This window comes from Anomaloglossus baeobatrachus, chromosome 6, assembly GCF_048569485.1.
Source record: "Anomaloglossus baeobatrachus isolate aAnoBae1 chromosome 6, aAnoBae1.hap1, whole genome shotgun sequence".
Taxonomy (NCBI): domain Eukaryota; kingdom Metazoa; phylum Chordata; class Amphibia; order Anura; family Aromobatidae; genus Anomaloglossus; species Anomaloglossus baeobatrachus.
Genome location: NC_134358.1, coordinates 509,220,304 through 509,246,208, shown reverse-complemented (window position 1 = coordinate 509,246,208; position 25,905 = coordinate 509,220,304). Strand labels below are relative to the sequence as shown.

The following is a 25,905-nucleotide window of genomic DNA, read 5'->3' as shown; positions in this document are numbered from 1 at the left end:
GTTTCTTAGCCGGGAACGGTAGTTACGTGACTGCAGTTGTGCGATATGCATGTTCCTGGCCAGAATCGGACTAATGAGCACGGCCTTGCTCAATACAAGTATATGCCGCAAAGCTGCGCCCACTAGACGGCCGCACCTACTAGCCTGACGTGCCCACTCCATACCCTTGCACTGAGTGAGGCCGTGCCCACTAGTCCGTTTTTGGCCAGGAACATGCACAGTCACCTCTGTTCCCAGCTCAGAAACCGGCAAATTGGGCAGTGTGTGTGCGTGGGAGGATTCACATAGCGTGACTGTAGACTTATCATTTTAGACTGGACAACCCCTGTGAGTTAATGTTCCTCTGTTCGGTATTATTTATGATACCCATTTGTGTCTGAAACCTTTGAGTGCAAATATGCTACAAAATCATTTTCAATAACATTTTCACAATAAGCGATCAGATTATATTTTTAAAGGGAATCTGTCACAAGATTTTTGCTACCTTATCTGAGAGCAACATAATTAGGAAAAGACACCCTGATTCCAGTGATGTGTCACTTAGTTTAATGGGTGCAGAGGTTGTGTAATAATCAGTCTGGGCGGTGATAATCACCTGGTGATAAAGCATTCATTGTGAGTAAACAGTACACAGCCTGATAAGAGAGACAGCGCTGAATTCACTGTTTTAACCCCCTACATCATCCTGTCCTCAGATGACATAGCATAAACCCGCTGACAGATTTAATTATGCAGAGTCTAGTGAATGCTATAAAATGAAAAACTGAAGAAGATACCGTAAGTGCTGCAGGAAGAACAAGCGCACAAAATAGGCTAAAGCCCTAATGGGAGAGGATAGAAGAATATTAAGCAGTTGTGCTCACCTGTGGTGGTTGTGTAAGACACAAGCATTATAAAGGCCTTAGGTAGCTGCTGCCGCTGCACTATGGCTCAGGGCAGAGTCCATCAGATAATTATGGATAAAAACAGGTTTAAAAAAGTGGCTGCTGGAAATAGAAGTCTCTTGCTGCCGTAATTTTAATGGTTCTTCATTCCAGTTCTTATTTCAATGCTGTGCCATTATCTTTTTTTTTAAGTGACATATTGGTTTTCTTCACTAGGAAAAGATGCTGGTGCAGCACTGAAATGCATAGTAAAATAGAAGAACCTGTAAAATTACCGCAGTGAGAAACTTATATGTGCTGCAGTGGAACATGTTTGTATTCCTACTTTGAAAATTAAAAACTGAGCATCTTTAATTATTGCTCTTCTGCAGCTTGCATGCATTACAATACACTGCAAGCTGCTCAATTCTGTTGAGTCCCAGTTCAGACTGCTTGCTTTCTGTCAGTTCCATCCCCAGCGCCTCTCTCCCATCAGGAACCTTCATTTACGTAAGCTCAAACCTGATTTTAATTTATTTTCCTTTATCTTTTAAGATTTTATTTTTAAATACAGCATATAGTAATACTTTTTTTGGTATTTTGGCCTCGCATTAAATTATATTTTTGCGTGGGGTTAGCATATATAAAGGCTCCAGAAGTAAAAGCGTGAAACTATTTCATTTAAAATAAATTGCAGAAATGTTTTATATCTCTTAGTATGTACTTGACAAATGCAAAGATGCCCATAGCCTTCAAGTGAATGTCAGTGGTTTTAAAATTATCTTATTTTATTGACCTATCGGACAAAGTTTTTTTTTTTTATTTTATTTTACATTTTTTTTTGTTATAAAAGATATTGTAAGTATTATAACAGCACCCTCAAATGTTTTCCCTTTGGAGACTTACATACAATATACATTTGAAGTAAAGCTCTTATGTAATCTTCCATGTAAATCCAAAATTTCACCAAGTAAACGCAAAGGAACAGTAATGTGAATAAAAATATTCCTGTAATAAGAAAAATGAATATTCATTAAAAATAATTAATTGTACTGCCAGCAGTATCTCTGCGTTGCATAGGTGGTAGTGTAGGCTGCAGACTTCATACCAAAAGTCTCTGGAAATGAAGGCTGTTTTTCAGGTAATTATGTATATTGAGAAGAGAAAATGCTTTTTTCAGGCCAGCTATGCCTGCAGTCCATATATTACAATCCAGACTGACATTTTATTAAAGGGGTCATCCAGGACTATTTTATTGTTTTTCTACTATGAGCTTAAGAAGTAACAGCCAAGTAATTCCTAAATATCTGCCTATTCTGCCCGATGATGATCTCTACTGGTGATTCTGTGGCTTCTATTCACGTCATGTCGACAGAGCAGCTGCTTCTCTTCTGCCCTCCTCTGTTGATGAGGGATGACTGCTGATGTCATGTTGACTGACAGCGGCTCTCTGCTGCCTAAATGTGGGGAGCCAACGGTAGGTCAATCAGCATGACATTGGTAATCATGCCCTGTCAACAAAGTCGACCTAAAAAGGAAGAGCTGCTATGTTGACGTGAAGGAACAGAATTGCCGGCAGGAGCAGTCCGTGATTTCGCTTATTCTTCGCTGGGTAGAACAAGCAGGTATTTAGCAACTATCTGGCTGTTAGTTCTTAGGACCATAGTAAAAAAATAAATAAAACCGTGTCAGGTAACCCCTTTAGGAAATGGTAAAATTACCCATCCTAGATCTATTTTGGTTCTGACCTAAGCAGCCACTTACAACAAGCTGCTTGTCTAGGACTTATAATGGTTTTGCCTTATTTTAGAAAGGACCTGTCACTTGCCATAAATACAGTTAGGTCCAGAAATATTTGGACAGTGACACAATTTTCGCGAGTTGGGCTCTGCATGCCACCACATTGGATTTGAAATGAAATCTCTACAACAGAATTCAAGTGCAGATTGTAACGTTTAATTTGAAGGTTTGAACAAAAATATCTGATAGAAATTGTAGGAATTGTACACATTTCTTTACAAACACTCCACATTTTAGGAGGTCAAAAGTAATTGGACAAATAAACCAAACCCAAACAAAATATTTTTATTTTCAATATTTTGTTGCGAATCCTTTGGAGGCAATCACTGCCTTAAGTCTGGAACCCATGGACATCACCAAACGCTGGGTTTCCTCCTTCTTAATGCTTTGCCAGGCCTTTACAGCCACAGCCTTCAGGTCTTTCTTGTTTGTGGGTCTTTCCGTCTTAAGTCTGGATTTGAGCAAGTGAAATGCATGCTCAATTGGGTTAAGATCTGGTGATTGACTTGGCCATTGCAGAATGTTCCACTTTTTTGCACTCATTAACTCCTGGGTAGCTTTGGCTGTATGCTTGGGGTCATTGTCCATCTGTACTATGAAGCGCCGTCCGATCAACTTTGTGGCATTTGGCTGAATCTGGGCTGAAAGTATATCCCGGTAGACTTCAGAATTCATCCGGCTACTCTTGTCTGCTGTTATGTCATCAATAAACACAAGTGACCCAGTGCCATTGAAAGCCATGCATGTCCATGCCATCACGTTGCCTCCACCATGTTTTACAGAGGATGTGGTTTGCCTTGGATCATGTGCCGTTCCCTTTCTTCTCCAAACTTTTTTTCTTCCCATCATTCTGGTACAGGTTGATCTTTGTTTCATCTGTCCATAGAATACTTTTCCAGAACTGAGCTGGCTTCATGAGGTGTTTTTCAGCAAATTTAACTCTGGCCTGTCTATTTTTGGAATTGATGAATGGTTTGCATCTAGATGTGAACCCTTTGTATTTACTTTCATGGAGTCTTCTCTTTACTGTTGACTTAGAGACAGATACACCTACTTCACTGAGAGTGTTCTGGACTTCAGTTGATGTTGTGAACGGGTTCTTCTTCACCAAAGAAAGTATGCGGCGATCATCCACCACTGTTGTCATCCGTGGACGCCCAGGCCTTTTTGAGTTCCCAAACTCACCAGTCAATTCCTTTTTTCTCAGAATGTACCCGACTGTTGATTTTGCTACTCCAAGCATGTCTGCTATCTCTCTGATGGATTTTTTCTTTTTTTTTCAGCCTCAGGATGTTCTGCTTCACCTCAATTGAGAGTTCCTTAGACCGCATGTTGTCTGGTCACAGCAACAGCTTCCAAATGCAAAACCACACACCTGTAATCAACCCCAGACCTTTTAACTACATTGATTACAGGTTAACGAGGGAGACACCTTCAGAGTTAATTGCAGCCCTTAGAGTCCCTTGTCCAATTACTTTTGGTCCCTTGAAAAAGAGGAGGCTATGCATTACAGAGCTATGATTCCTAAACCCTTTCTCCGATTTGGATGTGAAAACTCTCATATTGCAGCTGGGAGTGTGCACTTTCAGCCCATATTATATATATAATTGTATTTCTGAACATGTTTTTGTAAACAGCTAAAATAACAAAACTTGTGTCACTGTCCAAATATTTCTGGCCCTGACTGTATGTATTTTTTTATGTAAGTGTTGCTGTTCTCCCGATTCTAGGGTTGTTTTCCTTTTGTGGTTGTGCCTCTCCATTCTTGAGATATTTCCATCTTCTCTTCAACGTCTCGTCTTTTTTTAGCAAACTGTGGGAGGTCCACAAAAAAAATTCTAAGACCATGCCCACTTGGCTAAAAAGACTACATTTACATACAGATAAGGAGAAGCTCACTGTCTGGAATACAGAGGCCTTGAAGCAAAAGCAAAACGCTGGATTTAGGAGACCAGCATCATCTACTTTACGTAAAAAAAAAAATGATGCTTATAGCAAATGACAGGGCTTTTTAAAGCTTCTGCCAATTTGTATGAATGGGGTGTTTGTACACCATATGGTTATACCTTTTATATTCATACTTTGTGAAGTATATTTGTCAACAAATACAGCCACTTAAAGGGGTTCTCTCACCACACATACTCCTTTAGTGTAAAAGTCAGCAAATACGGTAACTGAATTTGCAAGGGAAAGTTGCCTCCTGCTGCTCATATTCTCCGCAACATTGAAATACAGCACTATGCTTGTGGTATATGAATGGACCAGGCCCACCAGGATCCGAGACCTCCGTTTCTCATAGACAGGGCATCTGGAGTGATAGTGTGGGAGCACATGGATGTGGGTTGTCAGGATAACATAAGATAAGTGGCCCATTTATGTTTTAATTCTTTAATAACGTTATGGATATGCAATATACCTCTGGTGCTCAGAAATGGGAAACCCCTTTAAAAGGAGATGTCCTGGCTAAAGTGGTAAGTTTTTTCAGTCCCTGTATGTGTCACTCTATGTGACTGCAGACTTGTGACTCCTCTCAGCGCATACACCGTGTGCTGCGAAGATTCGCCGGTTTCATGTGACTACAATTGTGCGATTTGCATGCTCCCAACCAAAACCCGACTAGGTGGCACTGCCTTACTCCATACATATATATAGAGCATGGCCGCACCCACTGACCGCTACACCCATTAGTCGGACTCGCCCACTCGATACTTTTCTATGGAGCGACGCAGGGCTGTGGAGTCGGAGTCGTGGAGTCGGAGCTCATTTTGGTGGAGTCGGACTCGGTATAAAATGCACCGACTCCGACTCCTAAAATATATAATTCATTGGGGACAGTAGTGCAATGCAGAATGTGCTGAATATTTTACTAAATAATAACATTTAGTATAATGCTTATATTTAAGTGAAATATTTATTGTAGTACAATGTGAACATCATTTTTATAATACAATAATCAAGATATTTGGATAAAACATTAAAATATATTTATTGGAATACAACTTTAGAACCCAAAAAACTAATAAATTGTAAATGTGTAATACAATATATATATATATATATATATATATATATATATATATATATATATATACATACAGTCAGGGCCAGAAATATTTGGACAGTGACACAAGTTTTGTTATTTTAGCTGTTTACAAAAACATGTTCAGAAATACAATTATATATATAATATGGGCTGAAAGTGCACACTCCCAGCTGCAATATGAGAGTTTTCACATCCAAATCGGAGAAAGGGTTTAGGAATCATAGCTCTGTAATGCATAGCCTCCTCTTTTTCAAGGGACCAAAAGTAATTGCACAAGGGACTCTAAGGGTTGCAATTAACTCTGAAGGCGTCTCCCTCGTTAACCTGTAATCAATGAAGTAGTTAAAAGGTCTGGGGTTGATTACAGGTGTGTGGTTTTGCATTTGGAAGCTGTTGCTGTGACCAGACAACATGCGGTCTAAGGAACTCTCAATTGAGGTGAAGCAGAACATCCTGAGGCTGAAAAAATCCATCAGAGAGATAGCAGACATGCTTGGAGTAGCAAAATCAACAGTCGGGTACATTCTGAGAAAAAAGGAATTGACTGGTGAGCTTGGGAACTCAAAAAGGCCTGGGCGTCTATGGATGACAACAGTGGTGGATGATCGCCGCATACTTTCTTTGGTGAAGAAGAACCCGTTCACAACATCAACTGAAGTCCAGAACACTCTCAGTGAAGTAGGTGTATCTGTCTCTAAGTCAACAGTAAAGAGAAGACTCCATGAAAGTAAATACAAAGGGTTCACATCTAGATGCAAACCATTCATCAATTCCAAAAATAGACAGGCCAGAGTTAAATTTGCTGAAAAACACCTCATGAAGCCAGCTCAGTTCTGGAAAAGTATTCTATGGACAGATGAGACAAAGATCAACCTGTACCAGAATGATGGGAAGAAAAAAGTTTGGAGAAGAAAGGGAACGGCACATGATCCAAGGCACACCACATCCTCTGTAAAACATGGTGGAGGCAACGTGATGGTATGGGCATGCATGGCTTTCAATGGCACTGGGTCATTTGTGTTTATTGATGACATAACAGCAGACAAGAGTAGCCGGATGAATTCTGAAGTGTACCGGGATATACTTTCAGCCCAGATTCAGCCAAATGCCACAAAGTTGATCGGACGGCGCTTCATAGTACAGATGGACAATGACCCCAAGCATACAGCCAAAGCTACCCAGGAGTTCATGAGTGCAAAAAAGTGGAACATTCTGCAATGGCCAAGTCAATCACCAGATCTTAACCCAATTGAGCATGCATTTCACTTGCTCAAATCCAGACTTAAGACGGAAAGACCCACAAACAAGCAAGACCTGAAGGCTGCGGCTGTAAAGGCCTGGCAAAGCATTAAGAAGGAAGAAACCCAGCGTTTGGTGATGTCCATGGGTTCCAGACTTAAGGCAGTGATTGCCTCCAAAGGATTCGCAACAAAATATTGAAAATAAAAATATTTTGTTTGGGTTTGGTTTATTTGTCCAATTACTTTTGACCTCCTAAAATGTGGAGTGTTTGTAAAGAAATGTGTACAATTCCTACAATTTCTATCAGATATTTTTGTTCAAACCTTCAAATTAAACGTTACAATCTGCACTTGAATTCTGTTGTAGAGGTTTCATTTCAAATCCAATGTGGTGGCATGCAGAGCCCAACTCGCGAAAATTGTGTCACTGTCCAAATATTTCTGGACCTAACTGTATATATATATATATATATATATATATATATATGTGTAATCTACTGTATATTACATAGTGTACTACATATTTACAATTTATTACAGTTTGGGTTCTAAAGTTGTATCCAATAAATATATTTTATGTTCTATCCAAATATCTTGATTATTGTATCATAAAAATTATTAAATGTCTGTGGTCACATACACATGTTCATGTACTACAATAAATTTTTACCTAACTATAAGCAATATATGTAGGAGTCGGAGTCGGCGTCGGTGCAAGAGAAATTGAGGAGTCGGAGTCGGAGTTGAAGGTTTGGCTTACCGACTCCACAGCCCTGGTCAGCGACGCCGCGCCCATTAGTAGTGTTCTGGCTGGCACATGCATATCGCACAATTGTGGTCACATGATCGCTGTTCCAGATTCAGAAACCAAATCCTTGAAGCGCATAGTGCGTGCGCTGGGAGGATTCATAAGTGCGCAGTCACATAGAGTGACACATAGTGACTGTAGACTTACAACTTTAGCCCGGACAACCCCTTTACGTACTATCACATTGCTGTGCAATTTTGGTGTAAAGAACTCAACCAATAGACTGTGAGCCCTCGGGGGCAGGGTCCTCTATCCTCCTGTACCAGTCTGTGCCTTGTATTGTTCATGATTATTGAACTTGTCCCTATTATGTATTCCCCTTTGTAAAACGCCATGGAATTAATGGTGCTATAATAATAATAAGCCCAAGATTTTTTTTTAGCATAGTGAACATTTCATACTTGATAATTATTACAGCCACAATGACCTAAACTACTATAAGCTTAAAAAAAATGAAAAAACTTTTTTTTTTCACAAGCACTGGGAGAAGTATCCTATTATGTACTGTCCAAAAATGTACAGAAGTTTGGTAATCGTGGTGCAACATTACTTATTGATGATGATTCACCTTTTTTTAATGTTTATGAATCTACATTTACCTTGAAAGTTGTGACCCATAAACACGATCATCCTGATCCTCCCAATTCATAGGGAACCATAGTGAAATCTGAAACTTGAACAAAAAAAAAAAAAAGAATAACAATGGAGATAGTGATGCCAATCAGTGATGTGTATATATACTATGAGCTCTGTAAAAGCCTTTAGTGTCTTCATATGTAAGATGATTAAAAAGCAACTAAAAGATCAGACTTCACCTACCGGGACAATCCCGTGTCTTAAGATAAGTTGTTTGAGGAGGTATTGGACTATGTGCACACAGTGTTTTTGCAGATTTTGTTTTTTTCTTTGAGTTAACTGATCAGACCCTCCAAGTTTTTGATGATTTTTGCATTTTTTACGAATATTTGAAGAGTTACCTCCAAGTTTTTGCTTCAAAAACTCCATGAAATACGCTATGTGCAAATAGCCCCTGGCGCGAATCTGCTTCAAAAAAATCTTGTCTGAAATGCTCTGTAAATTCCACTCAATAATTTCTATGGGAAATCCACTTTCCTGTCCATATGAGAAGTTTTTGAGCTTTTTTTTTTCCTCAACAGGGTTTGAAAAATGATTGGTGGGGAAAAAAGTACATGTAATAACTTCTTTGGAGCAGTTTCCATCAGGATCCACTGCAAACTGCAAGTGCATCTCAATAAATTAGAAGGTGATTGTGCACCTTTTTCTACCACACTTTTTCCTACCACTCGACTTCCCATTAATATGCTTGGATACAGCACTCTGTGAACAGCCAGCTTCTTTACCAATGACCTTTTATGGCTTACCCTCCTTGTGGAATGTGCCAATGACTGACTTCTGGATATGTCAAGTCAGCAGTGTTCCCCATGATTGTGTAGCCTACTGAACCAGACTAAGGGACCATTTTAAGCACTTTAAAGCCTTTGCAGGTGTTTTGTGGTAATTCTAATTTTCTGAGATGACTTTTGGGTTTTCATTGGCTGTAAGCCATAATCATCAACATTAACAGAATTAAATACTTGATATAGATCACCCTGTGTGTAATGACTCTATATAATATATAGGAATAGATTACTTTGTGTGTAATGACTATATAATATATAGTAATATATCACTCTGTGTGTAATGACTATATAATATATAGGAATAGATTACTGTGTGTAATGACTCTATATAATATATAGGAATAGATCCCTCTGTATGTAATGACTCTATATAATATATAGGAATAGATTACACTGTGTGTAATAACTCTATATAATATATAGGAATAGAGTACTGTGTGTAATGACTCTATATAATATATAGGAATAGATCCCTCTGTGTGTAATGACTATATAATATATAGGAATAGATCCCTCTGTGTGTAATGACTCTATATAATATATAGGAATAGAGTACTGTGTGTAATGGCTCTATATAATATATAGGAATAGATCCCTCTGTGTGTAATGACTCTATATAATATATAGGAATAGATCCCTCTGTGTGTGACTATAAATATATAGGAATAGATTACTCTGTGTGTAATGACTCTATATAATATATAGGAATAGATTACTCTGTGTGTAATGACTATATAATATATAGGAATATATCACTCTGTGTGTAATGACTATATAATATATAGGAATAGATTACTGTGTGTAATGACTCTATATAATATATAGGAATAGATCCCTCTGTGTGTAATGACTCTATATAATATATAGGAATAGATTACACTGTGTGTAATAACTCTATATAATATATAGGAATAGAGTACTGTGTGTAATGACTCTATATAATATATAGGAATAGATCCCTCTGTGTGTAATGACTATATAATATATAGGAATAGATCCCTCTGTGTGTAATGACTCTATATAATATATAGGAATAGAGTACTGTGTGTAATGACTCTATATAATATATAGGAATAGATCCCTCTGTGTGTAATGACTCTATATAATATATAGGAATAGATCCCTCTGTGTGTGACTATAAATATATAGGAATAGATTACTCTGTGTGTAATGACTCTATATAATATATAGGAATAGATTACTCTGTGTGTAATGACTCTATATAATATATAGGAATAGATCCCTCTGTGTGTAATGACTCTATATAATATATAGGAATAGATCCCTCTGTGTGTAATGACTATAAATATGTAGGAATAGATTACTCTGTGTGTAATGACTATAAATATATAGGAATAGATTAATCTGTGTGTAATGACTCTATATAATATATAGGAATAGATCTCTCTGTGTGTAATGACTCTATATAATATATAGGAACAGAACCCTCTGTGTGTAATGACTCTATATAATATATAGGAACAGAACCCTCTATGTGTAATGACGCTAGATAATATATAGGAACAGATCCCTCTGTGTGTAATGACTCTAATATATGTGTTTCCCTTTTTGTATTGAATTACTGAAATTATTTTTTTGATGATATTCTAATTTATTGAGATGCACTTTTATTTATTCTGAAATCAAAATCTACAGAAAAAAAAAATCTCAAAACCCTTTCAGGAAACACAGAAAAACTCCTCGAAAAAAAGGACTGTTTTTCTGAAGAGGTTTCTTTGTGGAAAAACCCCTCCAATGACTCCCCAAAAAAGGAATGCTTTCCTCTAGAAAAAGTCTTAATATTTTGAGTGCTTCAAAAAAATCTGTGTGAACGTAGTCTTATATTCCTAGGTGATTGTTTTTTAATTTGATGGGGAAATGTACTTAGAATGAAACATTGCTGAAGGTCGTGAATATTTGTGTATGAAAGGGCCTTTATTATGAATGAAATATGTCTTGCCTGCAATGATTAATTTCACTAGCTGTCTCTTCCAAAATAACTGTTTTCCAGGTCATCCATGTATCTCGGGTCCCTCAGCAATGAGATGGCATGGGAGGTCTTGGAAAACAGCCGCATTATGTAAGAAGGATTCATACATATTTTCAACATTTGATTGTGTTTGTGTCGTGTTTCGACGTCTCCTCTCCACTGTGATTCCTGTGATTTATTTCTGCAATCATCCAATGTTGTACTTCTGGGAGTGTACCAATCAGGAGCTCCTTCATGGTGACAATGAGAAATTAGGCTCAGAGAGTCGAGAGCCTGTTTTCTTCCTCTAATTACCATGACATGAAATGGCAGTCTGTGTATCGTGTCATTTCACTTGTTGATTATCCATTGATCTGACTGTTATGTGTAATGTTATGTGATATTTCCATAGCATTCCATGTCAAATTCTAAATTTACACGCACAATTCAGAGCCGTGTGTCCATTGAATGACGAGCCGATCAATTAATGAAATGGAGAAATAAAGGCACAATATATTTAGATTTATCAGGTGTTTTTGGTTCTGTATCTTGAAATTCCTGGACAATTTATGCAGGCCTCAGTGGGGGTAAATTAACTCTAAAATGCTGGTAAAATTTCAAATTCCTAATTTTATTTAATCCAATTGGAAATATTTTCTAGAAACGTAAAGCAGTCAAATAATAAAATATCAATTGTTGAGTGCTACTCCTCAGAAATCTGACGTCTGCAATAAATTAAAAAAGAAATGTTCCTTTAAATTTATCGAATGTAATTCTGTCGGGATAATCAAGGATATTGTACATTATTGTTAGCGGATAATTGGAAATTGTGACCAGTAAATATAAGATTGGTGTATAATTCTATATCTTGGAATACCTGATGTAAATTTTATTGTTGGAAATATCTGATTACTACGGCAGAACGCTACAGAGAGTTTCAGCGATGCCTAGACTCCCCCTTCTTCCCTGCCCTTTAAATTAACACGGGTGTTTCAGAAATCTACTTTTTTTTATTTTCCTCCTCATTCCTTGACTCTCTGCTTTTTGAACTCATCTATTGTAAAAAAAAAGTCATGTATTTTAAAGGGAACCGGTCAGGTCCACCATGTCCTCCACCCCAGCAGCATTCACATGTATATGCCAAAATTCTCTGCCTAACCAGCCTTGTATAATGCTACTAGCTGTAGTACCCGGGTGTTGCCCAGGATAGTAACTGTCTGTCTGTCTCTCTCCCAGTCTCTGTCTATGTGTTGCTGTCTGTCTGTGTCTATGTCTCTGTCTGTCTGTTTCTATCTCTTTGTCTGTATTTGTATCAGTCTATCTGTCTCCATCTCTGTGTCTGTTTCTATGTGTGTCTGTCTCTTTCCCTTTCTGTCTCTTTGCCAGTCTGCCTTCGTCTGTCTCTTTCCAGGTCTGTCTTTTTCCAGGTCTGTCTTTTTCCAGGTCTGCCTCCTTCCAGGTCTGCCTCCTTCCAGGTCTGTCTCTTTCCAGGTCTGTCTCTTTCCAGGTCTGTCTCTTTCCAGGTCTGTCTCTCTCCAGGTCTGTCTCTCTCCAGGTCTGTCTCTCTCCAGGTCTGTCTCTCTCCAGGTCTGTCTCTCTCCAGGTCTGTCTCTCTCCAGGTCTGTCTCTCTCCAGGTCTGTCTCTCTCCAGGTCTGTCTCTCTCCAGGTCTGTCTCTCTCCAGGTCTGTCTCTCTCCAGGTCTGTCTCTCTCCAGGTCTGTCTCTCTCCAGGTCTGTCTCTTTCTGTCTCTTTCTTTCCGTCTCTCCACCGACATCAAATTATCTCCAATATAATATAAGCTTCTTATACGAACAGTTTATTTTGTTCCTATAGCACCCACTGACAGTTGCTATTAATAGCCAGTAGCTCCCACCTCGATTCAGTTTAATGGAGGCAGGGTTTTGGAGAGTTACTGTAAAGGGCAGGGTTAAATGTTCCCATCAAAACATAGTCTATGATGTTCCCTGGGTCACATGGGGCGTCTGTGCAAAATTTCGTGATTGTAAATGCGACGGTGCGGATTCCTTTGGCGGACATACACACACACACTCAGCTTTATATATTAGATTTACTAAAATCAATGTTTATTAAGTGTGCTATTCCTGTGCTAGTTAGGGCCTTGACTACTCAAAGGGGCGTTGTTTCCCTAGACTAGTGGTCCCTCTTTCCTTGTTATCATGCCCCTGTGGGAGTGATAACATGATTTCCAACAGCCGGTGTCATCACAACTCCTGGAAATTTCAGCACCTCCAAAGCTGGGTGTACGCATCCTGACTTCAAAGAGGTTCATGATCGGAAGAATAGCTTCCGCACTTCTGATCATGCGCAGTGCGCCTTTCTGAAGCTAGGAGGCGTACACCTAGCTTCTGAGGTGCACTGATTCTGCCAAAATGAGCTGAGCGCGTGTGCAAGATTTCCAGGAACTGCGATGACCCCGGGTATTGGACTGCAAACTGCCCATATAGTGTTCTTACACAGGGACCTTTTCTGCGTGTTTCCGTCCCTGCGGGGCAAAAATGAAGAGCACTGAACACAGTGGGAGACCAGCACTTGCAGGCAGATCATTATGTAGCTTTTAGCAAATGTATTTTACATTGTACTTCAATTATGGACCGCAAAATGGGTCCTTATGAGTATGCACCTTTAAGTTCTTGATATGTGAATAATGTTATTAAATTGCTTTAGTTAGTAAGGCACCATGAAAATAAGCAAGTTTGCAGTTGATTTGCTTTTGTACCTGCTGTCGTTCTCCTGAGATGAGGATTTATCTTACATAGTGTACAGCTTGTTTCCATGGCGTTAAACTACCAGAGTCTATTGAGTGTGCTCATTAGTTACATTTCAGGAGAGGAGTCAACTCCCAACATACCAATTGACTCTCTCCAGCCATTTGTTTTCAAAACAGCCATTAGCTACACATCTCCCCCTTTTTTTTCTCTTTTCCTTTGCTCCTGATAAACTGCTGTTATAAATCTTGCAAAAATCACCAGCTCCCACCAGTTATAGCTTGCAGAGCAGGTCTCCTAATCGCTGCTCTCTGTCTGGACCTGTGTTCTTGTTCAGGCACCTTGTTATCTCTATGCACAAATACAGTGATAGCAGTTGACACTCAACATCAACATAAAGTGTTGATTATTATCCTGTCGTTTACACAACTAGAAGTGTTATTAATAGGGATGATCGAATACTTCGATTATCCGGCTTTGCAAATAGTTTCCGAATACCTCAACACTATTCGACTATTCACGAATATTCGATGCGCAATGTAAGTCTATGGGAAACCCGAATAACAACTATTCAAAACTATTCGGGCTTCCCATAGACTTACATTGCGCATCGAATAGTGGAATAGCGGCAAGGTATTTAGAAAATATTCGCGAAGCCGGATAATCAAAGTATTCGATCATCCCTAGTTATTAATATTGTTTGTATTCACTGACTGTTCTTCAGTGATCGTGGTATATAATAGAATCACAAATTTTAGAATCTTGAACGTTTGCAGTCTAGAGAATGGGCAACGTCGGCTTACATAAATCTGGAGAACCCCTTTAAGGATAATTAGTTAAAAAAAAAATTCAAGAAAACAAAAAAGTGAATGAAGGATCTTGTTGTCTTGCACAAAGCAGGTTTCTTGACAGTAATCCCATCATGGGCCCAGCAGTCAGTACCATTCGCCATCACTTACAGGTACTGGCTAACAGTGAATGTCAAGCATTCATTACTTTATGAAGCTTTTTATATCAGTTTTTAAATTTATGCTGAAAAAACATTTTCTGTCTCAAGTGCTGGAGTTGGTTAGTGATCTGGCGGTCTTCACGTGGGTAAAGGAGCTTCTGATGAAATAGCTAAATCTTTGAGGTTTGGACTCATGTCTTGTAAATGAAACGATTCCATTGTACACCACAGACTTTGAGGCTGAGTATTAGAGAACGTTTGCATGTGTTGGATTTGCATTTTACAAATCTGACAAATGTCAATTTAGTTTAATGCTGCATCTTCACAAATGGCCAGAAGTGAGAAATATGATGATTTGGCTAAACTTACCGCTACAGGATTAGCTATCGGTGCCGTGGATCCTGTGTGCAGGATGGTTTGTACTTTTGATAACGTTGGTGCCATGTATGGAAATATCATTCCATTCACTTGAACTCCTTTTGCTTCAATTAAGGGTTATTCGGCCATGGACTATTTACAATTTGGATTTCGTATCAAATCTTTGATAAATTTTCATCAGTCAGATTTGTCAATGATGTCGCCCAATACATTGGCATTAGTCAAGTAGACTGAAAATCTGTAGCCAAAATCCAACATGTTTTGAAATGCAAACCCCCAGTGATCAGCAGGTTATACCCAATCCTATGGCAAGTTGATGGCTAAAATTTTGGGAATAACTTGCTTTCTGGTACTTTTTTCATGTATCCTTAACTCATAGAGATTAGCAAGAACAAGGCATCAGACTTAAAGGAATTCTGTTATCAGGTTTTTGCTACCTCATCTAAGTGAGAGCAGCATGATGTAGGCAAAGAGATCCTGAATCCAATGATGTATCACTTAGATTACCTGTGAAAGATTTTAGATTTTGTATGTAGCAGAGCTGGGAGAGCTGTCCCTGCCCACACCAGGCTTTCAATGTACATTTCCATAGACATTAGCTGCTAATCACAGAAGGGGCGGAGTCCGACTACAGCCCATCGCCGCTGAGACCCACTAATGATAAAGATAACAGGCTTAAGCGGGCTTTACACGCTGCGACACCGCTAATGCGGAGTCGTTGGGGTCACGGAATTTGTGACGCACATCCGGCTGCATTAGCGATGCCGTTGCGTGTGACACCGATAAGCGATTTTGCATCGTTGCAAAAACGTGCAAAATCGCTAATCGGCGACATGGGGGTCCATTCTTAAAAATCGTTACTGCAGCAGTAACGAAGTTGTTCTTCGTTCCTGCGGCAGCACACATCGCTGCGTGTGACGCCGCAGGAACGAGGAAGCTCTCCTTACCTGCCTCCCGGCCGCTATGAGGAAGGAAGGAGGTGGGCGGGATGTTACGTCCCGCTTATCTCCGCCCCTCCGCTGCTATTGGGCGGTGGTTCAGTGACGCTTCAGTGACGTCGCTGTGACGCCGCACGAACCGCCCCCTTAGAAAGGAGGCGGTTCGCCCGTCACAACGACGTCGCCGGACAGGTAAGTATGTGTGACGGCTGTTGTGCGACACGGGCAGCGATTTGCCCGTGTCGCGCAACAGATGGGGGCGGGTACCCACACTAGCGATATCGGGACCCATATCGCAGTGTGTAAAGTAGCCTTTAGGCTATGTGCACATGTAGCAAATTTGCTGCTTTTTTTTCTTGTAGATTTTAATCAATACTGCCAGCAAAATCTATGAGAATCGTGACTTGCTGTGCACACGATGCTTCTTTTTTCCTTGCAGATTTTGTTGCAGAAAAAAGAAGCAGCATGTCAATTCTTTCTCCTTTTTTTCCCCCTGTGTTTTCCCTATCGCAATAGATGAAAAAAGCATGAATGCGGCAAAAAACACACTTTTTTTTTTTCAGTAGCTTTTTTCTTGCCAAGAGATGCAGTGTCATCTGCGGAAAAAGTCTGCTACTCTACACATAGAATTAATCTAACATTGCAGGTAAGCAAAAAATGACTGTGAGATAACAGAGGCAGGGCTGAAATCTCTGTTTTAACACTTGCAGCATGCCGTCTTCAGGTTACATTGCAGAAATCTGCCGGCAGAGTCCCTTTAAGGCTTCTTCAGACGTCTGAGCACGAAACGCAATGCACAGATTAGCTGCAGGTCTTCTGACCCAAGTGTGACAACTTCATAGATATCTATGAAGCCGTGGCGCTCAGGTTGGTAGAGCCACAGCCATTATGTGCATTGTGGTCCGCTCAGACCAATTTTCACAGATCTCTGAAGCAGCCTTAATACTGAATAACTAAATTAAATTACTTTTTCAATTCACTTTTCCCACCATGGGAGACTGTAAAGCGGGCTTTACACACAACGACATCGCTAACGAGATGTCGTTGGGGTCACGGAATTCATGACGCACATCCGGCCTCGTTAGCGACGTCATTGCGTGGTAAATGCACGAACGACCGTTAACGATCAAAAATACTCACCATATCGTTGATCGTTGTCCAGTCGTTGTAATCCCGATTATCGTTGCTGCTGCAGGTACGATGTTGTTCTTCGTTCCTGCGGCAGCACACATCGCTATGTGTGACACCGCAGGAGCGAGGAACATCACCGTACCTGCAATGAGGAAGGAAGGAGGTGGGCGGGATGTTCGGCCCACTCATCTCTGCCCCTCCGCTTCTATTGAGCGGCCGCTTAGTGATGCCGCTGTGACGTCGAACTAACCGCCCCCTGAGAAAGGAGGCGGTTCGCCGGCAACAGCGACGTCACTAAGCAGGTAAGTACGTGTGACGGATGTAAGCGATATTGTGCGCCACGGGCAGAGATTTGCCCGTGACGCACAACCGACGGGGGCGGGTGCTTTCACCAACGACATCGCTAGCGATGTTGCTGTGTTTAAAGCCTGCTTAACTCGAAGCTTGCCCTGACACCTGTAGATCTTTCTAACTTTCTGGAAGTTTCCTTAACGGAAAGGAACATTTACATTTAGTGGCTGCAGCACAGCGCCAGAGATTACCATCCGTACGGTCAAGTGCTTTCATGGTTATAAAGTTGATTGTTAATTGGCATGCCATTCTGTTGGTAAAATGGCTATTTAACTGCAGAAACATAAGACCATTAACAACAGTAAATGCACCCAGCTTTCCATTCAGATTTATGAATCATACGTTAGAGCAGAGAATTTGTGAATGAAGGTTAGGTTATATGTGCACAGTGTAGGACTAGCTACCGGAGGAACTGCAGTAATACCAGTCCTGGCCGCTGTTACCTGCACTGAACTCCGGAGCTCTCAGCTGAGCTCCGGAGTGCAGCCTGGAATTCAAGTAACAGCAGCCAGGACTGGTATTATCGGAAACCGCCGGTAATACCAGTCCTGGCCACGGTTACCTGCATTGAACTCCGGAGCTCTCACCTGAGCTGAGCAGAGTTCAGCTTGGCCTGTCTGCAGCTGTCATGAACTGACCTGTGATAGCTGGGGAATCAGTCGTCGCTCACAGTTCAGTCCTGGAAACCCGCGGCTCAGTCCAAGCTCCACTCCGGAGCTCTCACCTGAGTTCAGTGCAGGTAACCGCGGCCAGGACTGGTATTACTGCAGTTCTTCCGGTAGCCAGTCCGACGCTGTATGTGCATGTAGAGCCCTTGGCACCCCCAGTCCGACAATGCATACAAACTTAAAGGGGTTGTCCACTACTTTTACCTTGATGTCCTATATTTAGGATAGGTGATCAGTGACTGATTGGCCAGGGTCCGACACCCCACACTAGCCAGGAAATCCTCAGTTCTGGAGCTGAGATAGTTGCCGCTGCCGGGTACCGCACTTTCACCTCCTATTGAATTTGAAAGAAAGGCGGATGTGCAGTCCCCGGCCACGGCCGCTATATCTTGACAGGGCTTCTCCAGAATTGAGCATTTCCAGCTGCCTGCTGTACTGCCGTCACCATTTACAGCTGATCGGCAGAGGTGCTGGGTGTCGAACCCCGGCCAAGCAGACATTGATGACCTATCCTAAAGATAGGCCATCAATGTTAAAGTAATGGACAACCCCTTTAAGAAGACATTTCCATGTAGTATGATTGTCACCCCCCCAATATAATTCTCTCTCCCTTGTTTGATAATTTCTGACCAGGTCAATGTTCGGGCCACATAATCATCAGAACATTCTGTTGCTGGACCAAAGAAATGGAATAAGTGATCTGGTGTATCAAGAGCCCCGATTTATTAGTATGGGATCTGTTGCATGTTTTCTATCTAGAACGGAAAAAAAGTACAATTCCAGAACTTTTTCCTTCATTCTATAAAAACATAAATTAATAATAATAGATCAGGTCCCTCTGCTTTTGTTTGAATAACTCATGCAATGGATCACTTGTTCCATTTTGTCTGTTCCTAAAATGGAACATATGAATGGAGCCTAAAAGCCCCCTTTACACGCAACGACATTGCTAAAGAGATATCGCTGGGGTCACGGAATTCGTGACGCACATCCGGCGTCGTTAGCGACGTCGTTGCGTGTGACAGCCAGGAGCGACCGCTAACGATCCGAAATAAGGGAGAAATCGTTAGATTGTTGACACTTCGTTCCTTTTAAAAAAAATCGTTGATCTTTTAGGACGCAGGTTGTTTGTCGTTCCTGAGGCAGCACACATCGCTACGTGTGACACCCCGGGAACGACTAACAACAGCGTACCTGCGTCCTCCGGCAACAAGGTGAGAGTGACGATAATGTGGCTGCTCTCCACCCCTCCGCTTCTATTGGTGGCCCGCAGTGTGACGTCGCTGTGACACCGCACGAACTGCCCCCTTAAAAAAAGAGTTTGTTCGGCGGCCACAGCGATGTCGCTAGGAAGGTAAGTCCGTGTGACGGGTACTAGCGATATTGTTCGCCACGGGCAGCGATTTGCCCGTGACGCACGCACGACGGGGGTGGGTGCGATCACTAGCGATGTCGCTGCGTGTAAAGCGGCCTTTAGGCTATGTTCACACATTGCTTTTTTGTGTTGTGTTTTGTTTTTTTTTATCTGCATCCAAATCTGTTCTCTTGGCAGGAAAAGAAAAAGCTGTCAGAAAGCCGGTTTTGCTGCGTCTTTTAGCTGCGTTTTTGGATTGTCATTTGTCTACATGCTTACGTCAAATTTTGTATCAATCACCACAACAGCAGCAAAAAAAACAAAAAACGTCGCAAAAAACCAAAGTTGCAAAAACGCTGAAAGAATTGACACTCCGCTTCTTTCAAAAATGCAGCAGTTTTCCATTTCAGTCGGGAAAAATAAAACAAATGTGTGTGAGATTTCTGAAATCTCGTAGCTTTTGCTGCTACGTGTTAAAAGCAACTTTTAATTTGCATAAAACTCATGAAAAAAAGCTGCAAAAAAAAAAAAAAAACCGCAAAAACGCAACATGTGAACATGGCTTTAGTCTCGTTTCCTCTCTGCTTTGTATTAAACCATCTTAATATATCGGAGGCAGAATATCTTCCCCCTCCGGTGACAGGCAGGAGATGTCATCGAGCACGTAGCGCAGATTCTAGTTTTCGGTTCCTTGCGGAATTTTCTGTAAATAGAAGCTGCTGGATGTGAACTGTATTCTACCTGCGTGTGGAATGATGTCCTTGACATAATGTGGAGCTGATCGCGCTCTAATGAGGAGGAGCGAGGAGACTTGGCCTATAAATAGACTTGCTTAGTAATCACGACGTGTTACCAGGAGTAACAACAGGGATTCGCTGCTGACGTACGTGAGCGTTACTGCTCCTTAACCCCGTCCACTCCAGTATCTCATTCTGTATCACATAATAGCACGAGAGGGATCTGGCCTCTTCAGTTTTTGTGTTCTCCATCTGAAGTTTCTATGAATATGGAAGATAATTGTGACAATGTTTTCCATTTATTCAATACTCTACATACAAAAAATCTGCTAACATACTCCTGGTAACATTGTCCTTTCCTGCTTTAATTAAAAGGTTATTCCCATCTCCAAGATCCTATTCCAATATGTAGTAGGTTTAATAATATTAACAAATATGTTCAATTAAAAATGTAGTATAGTTGTCCTGATTTAGCTATGTTTCTTACCTCATGTGCAGGGCATTAAAACTTTGTTGCTCATGGTCATAACCATGAATATCTGTCACTATATGAATGGCCTTAACTAGGGATATCTAAGCTGTAATACCCTGCACATGAGGTAAGCAACATAGCTAATCAACTACATTACATCTACTACATTTCTAATTGGAGGCATTTGCTAATATTCGGTATTATTTTACCTACTACACATTGCGATATGATCTTGGAGATGGGAATACCCCTTTAATTCATAAGGTTTATGTCCCAAAAGTTTCATCACCAATGTTATCAAGTCAGACCATGTTTCTAAGTAGATTGCATCTGTCTGACACCATTGTTCAGGTTTTTCGGGAATTGACCGTATAATAGCAGAAAAATCTGCAGAAAAATCTGTATAATAATTGTGGTACAATGTTGCATTTTTTACTTGGCTTCATGTCTGCTCCTGTGACAACCAGTGCTTGCTTACCCGAATCTCTCCCCTCTAGAGACTTGCCCAAACTTCTCATTAGGTTGGGTGGACCTACATAAGCTCCTTCTTAGGTTGGGTGGACCTCCATAAGATTCTACTTTTACTTAGGTGGACCACCATAAACTTCTTCTTAGGTTGGGTGGACCTCCCCAAGCTGCTTCTTAGGTTGGGTGGACCTCCATAAGTTTCTCCTTTAGTAGGGTGGACCTTTAATAAGCTTCTTCTAAGTAGGGTGGACCTTTAATAAGCTTCTTCTAGTTTGCGTGGACCTCCTTAAACTGCTCCGGCTGTTGGAAGTACAGTAAGCAATGGATGGTATAGTACAGCTCTGCTCTCTATTTCGTGGCCATTGTCAAGAATTGTAGCTCAGCTTATAGTGAGTACAAAATATACACTGTGTGCAGAATTATTAGGCAAGCTGTATTTTAGAGGATTTTTTTATTATTGATCAACAACTATGTTCTCAATCAACCCAAAAGACTCATAAATATCAAAGCTTAATATTTTTGGAAGTTGGAGTGGGGTTTTCTTAGATTTGGCTATCTTAGGAGGATATCTGTTTGTGACGGTAACTACTACTGTGCAGAATTATTAGGCAACTTAATAAAAACCAAATATATTCCCATCTCACTTGTTTATTTTTACCAGGAAAACCAATATAACTGCACAAAATTTAGAAGTAAACATTTCTGACATGCAAAAACAAAACCCCAAAAATTAGTGATCAACATAGCCATCTTTCTTTATGAGGACACTCAACAGCCTACCATCCATCCTGTTTTCCCTCCCTGTAGATCTGACATTTTATGAGGGATCACAGGTTCTCTATGGGGTTCAGATCAGGTAAACAAGGGGGCATTGTCATTATTTTTTCATTTTTCAGACCTTTACTGGCCAGCCACACTGTGGAGTAGTTGGATGCATGTGATGAAGCATTGTCCTGCATGAAAATCATGTTTTTCTTGAACGATACTGACTTCTTCCTGTACCACTGCTTGAAGTTGTCTTCCAGAAACTGGCAGTAGGTCTGGGAGTTCAGCTTCACTCTATCCTTAACCCGAAAAGGTCCCACAAGTTCATCTTTGATGATACCAGCCCATACCAGTACCCCACCTCCACCTTGCTGGCGTCTGAGTCGGAGTGGAGCTCTCTGCCCTTTACTGATCCAGCTTCTGGCCCATCCATCTGGCCCATCAAGAGTCACTCTCATTTCATCAGTCGATAAAACCTTTGAAAAATCAATCTTAAGATATTTCTTGGCCCCAGTCTTGACGTTTTATGTTATGTTTCTTGTTCAAAGGTGGTAGTTTTTCAGCCTTCCTTACCTTGGCCATGTCCCTGAGTATGGCACACCTTGTGCTTTTTGATACTTCAGTAACGTTGCAGCTCTGAAATATGGCCAAATGGCATCTTGGCAGCTTCACGCTTGATTATCCTCAATTCATGGGCAGTTATTTTTCGCTTTGTTGCCCAACACGCTTCTTGGGACCCTGCTGGCTATTTGCCATGAAACGCTTGATTGTTCGGCGATCACGCTTCAAAAGTTTGGCAATTTCAAGACTGCTGCATCCCTCTGCAAGACATCTGACAATTTTGGACTTTTCAGAGCCCGTCAAATCTCTCTTCTGACCCATTTTGCCAAAGGAAAGGAAGTTGCCTAATAATTAAGCACACCTTATATAGGGTGTTGATGTCATTACACCACACCCCTCCTCATTACAGAGATGCACATTACCTGATTTACTTAATTGGTAGTTGGCTCTTAAGCCTATACAGCTTGGAGTAGGACAACATGTATAAAAAGTATCATGGGATCAAAATACTCATTTGCCTAATAATTCTGCACAGTGTGTGTGTGTGTGTGTGTGTGTGTGTGTGTGTGTGTATATATAATATATACTGTATCTCCCATCAAGGGCATCTATTGATTATTCAGTTACTGCAGAATAATTGTCTAGTATTTACTTGCACTTGAGGTCTGTTAATATTGGTAATTCTGGGGTAAATTATCCTTCTTTTTTGGATTTCATTCCTTCTCTACCAGTGTTAATTTGTTTTTTTTTTAAAATGGACCTTTAAAAGGTTTGTCCATTTAAGACAACACATATTTATATTGGCTGTCCTCATGTGAGTTGATGGGTGTCTTTTTTTTTTCTATGATGTTATTGAAGTCTACCATTGATAAAAACTTCAAGAGATGCAATCATATCCTTAAGCAAATGAAAAAGGAGTGGTGAATAGATGATCCCACCCTCTCCTTTTTTAATTAAAAGCATCTTAATTATTATTATTATTATTATTATTATTATTATTATTATTATCTTAAACCACATACTGGTATGAGAATTGATTATAAAAAAAATGAGACTTCACCTTTAAATAAGTACAAACTGGAAAAAAAATCATTACTTTTACTCCTTACACGAATGTCTAGCTAGTTCCTCCCATGTATATCGCTGATAAATCCTTGTCTGTAAGGACCTAACTTATTTTATGGTCGGTTAAAATATGCGATAATTTTAACAAGCAAAACAAATTGTAATGAGAAGACGAGACATTGCTGTGAATGTTCATAATTGGAAGGAGCCAGCATTCAAACATCAGGAAATTGCACGGCCTTCTCCAGCAAACCACAGTATATTGCCGAACTTCACAAGCTTTCTTCATTTCTCCCTCCCATTAAACTGATCTCTGTATTGGTTTCACAGTGAGCCATTTGCTGGAGTGCAGGATGTGCTGACCTTATCTTGGTCTACCGTTCATCTCTTTTCCCCGGTGCTACTTCCAGAAAAGCTTGTGAAGTTTCTGAGGATATTGGCTGCTCTAAAATGGTTTCAGAGGAACTCCGAACCGCACAAATTACAAACCTCGCAGATTTCTTAGCGCAGGAGAGATGTATTTTATGCAGTTTCCTCTTAGATCTCACTTCTCATCCAGTATATTAAAAAAAAAATAAAATAATAATAATCTGATGGAAAATATGGCCCTAGGTGATTCGAGACTATGCAACTAAACTGCTTTTAAGAGATCTGTACAGGCTGTATCCGGGTGTTCCCCTATAGCAGCAGTCAGGCCGCTGTTAAGGGGGCTTTACATGCTGCGACGTCGCTAATGATATATCGTCGAGGGTCACGGTGTTTGTGACGCACATCCGGCGGCATCAACGACATCGCAGCGTGTGACAGCTAGGAGCGACTGTCAACCATTGCAAAAACGGGAAAAATCGTTGACACGTCACTCCTTTTCATAATTTCGGTGGTGCATGTCGCTGGTTGTTCGTCGTTCCTGCGGCAGCACACATCACCGTGTGTGACACCGCAGGAACGACAAACATCTCCTTACCTGCGTCCACCGGTAATGAGGAAGGAAGGAGGTGGGCGGCATGTTACGGCCGCTCGTCTCCGCCCCTCCTCTGCTATTGGGCAGCCGATTAGTGACGCCGCTGTGACGCCGAATGCACCTCCCCCTTGAAGGAGGGATTGTTCGGTGTCTCCAGCGACGTCGCTGAACAGGTATGTGCGTATGACGCTGCCGTAGCGATGTTGTTCGCTACGGCAGCGATCACCACATATGGCACGAACGACGGGGACGGGTGCTATCGCTCGCGACATCGCTAGCGATGTCGCAGCGTGTAAAGCATCCTTTACAGGAGGCACTCTAGACTCCACAGCTCCCATAGTTGTCAACTGTTCTTGATTTCTCCTGAGCTGAAAGGGGTCCAAAGTGTGGGCTTCCTGGGGCAGACCAGGCTCCATTACAAGGATGGCAAGGTTGGGTACTTACATGTCCCCTTGAAATGTTGGCAATAGTGATGATTGTATGAATAGCGATTGTGCTCGCCAGTGCTAGTTAGTCAATCGATCATTGGGTTGTTTGGCCGCGACTCAAGTACTGAGTATAATGGAAGTCAATAGGAAATTCAAGCATTTTTAAAGGGAACCTGTCAGGTGCAATAAGCACCCAGAACCAGGAGCAGTTCTGGGTGCATATTGGTAATCCCTGCCTAACCGTCCCTGTATCTAGTAGCCGAGATAAAGAGATCTTTAGAAAAGTATTTCTAAAGATCTTTTATCTTATGCTAATGAGCGTGAGGATTAGTCCTAAGAGCGTTATATCCCCCGACTAGCTGTCCTCTTAGTATGTAAGCACGCCCACAGGGGTGTACTAACTTGCTATTCAATTCAGTGGCATCAGCAGTGATGCGCGTACCTGTGTTCGCTGTGACCGCACTTCTGATTGCCGGGCACTTCCGGTCATGTGCAGTATGAAGCCGGGTGTACGTGTCTCAGCTTTAGAGAGGTCCACTGTTCAATGTTTCAGTACTTTTTTTGCTCAATTTGCTGTACTCTAACAAGGAGTTTAATGTCAAAATTCACAACAGGTTTTTGATCCATGAATAGCCCAATAAATTTCAGAGTTAATTAGAATTATTATTTAAACAGTCCTCCTCATCATGGTGTTCATATTTTGACATCATGAGACCAAGACGACTCCTAACAATTGATCAATTCACCATTGCGAGACTTCAAGAAGGATGTTTTTAGATGAAAGTGGCCACTGAGCTTAGAGTGTCA

At 40.9% G+C, this 25,905-nt stretch overlaps 1 protein-coding gene across 8 annotated transcripts in view; it reads left to right on the top strand.

The window, feature by feature from the left end:
• DIP2C (disco interacting protein 2 homolog C) overlaps positions 1–25,905 on the top strand; it is a 655,955-nt gene that overhangs the window by 289,650 nt on the left and 340,400 nt on the right. For 6 of the 8 annotated variants that reach the window (XM_075315466.1, XM_075315463.1, XM_075315460.1 and 3 more), the window contains exon 2: positions 11,188–11,256. The exons of the other annotated variants lie outside the window; for them this stretch is intronic. In XM_075315466.1, coding sequence (XP_075171581.1) covers positions 11,188–11,256 — 69 coding nt within the window. The remainder of the gene's footprint in view (positions 1–11,187; positions 11,257–25,905) is intronic. 8 annotated transcript variants of the gene reach the window in all.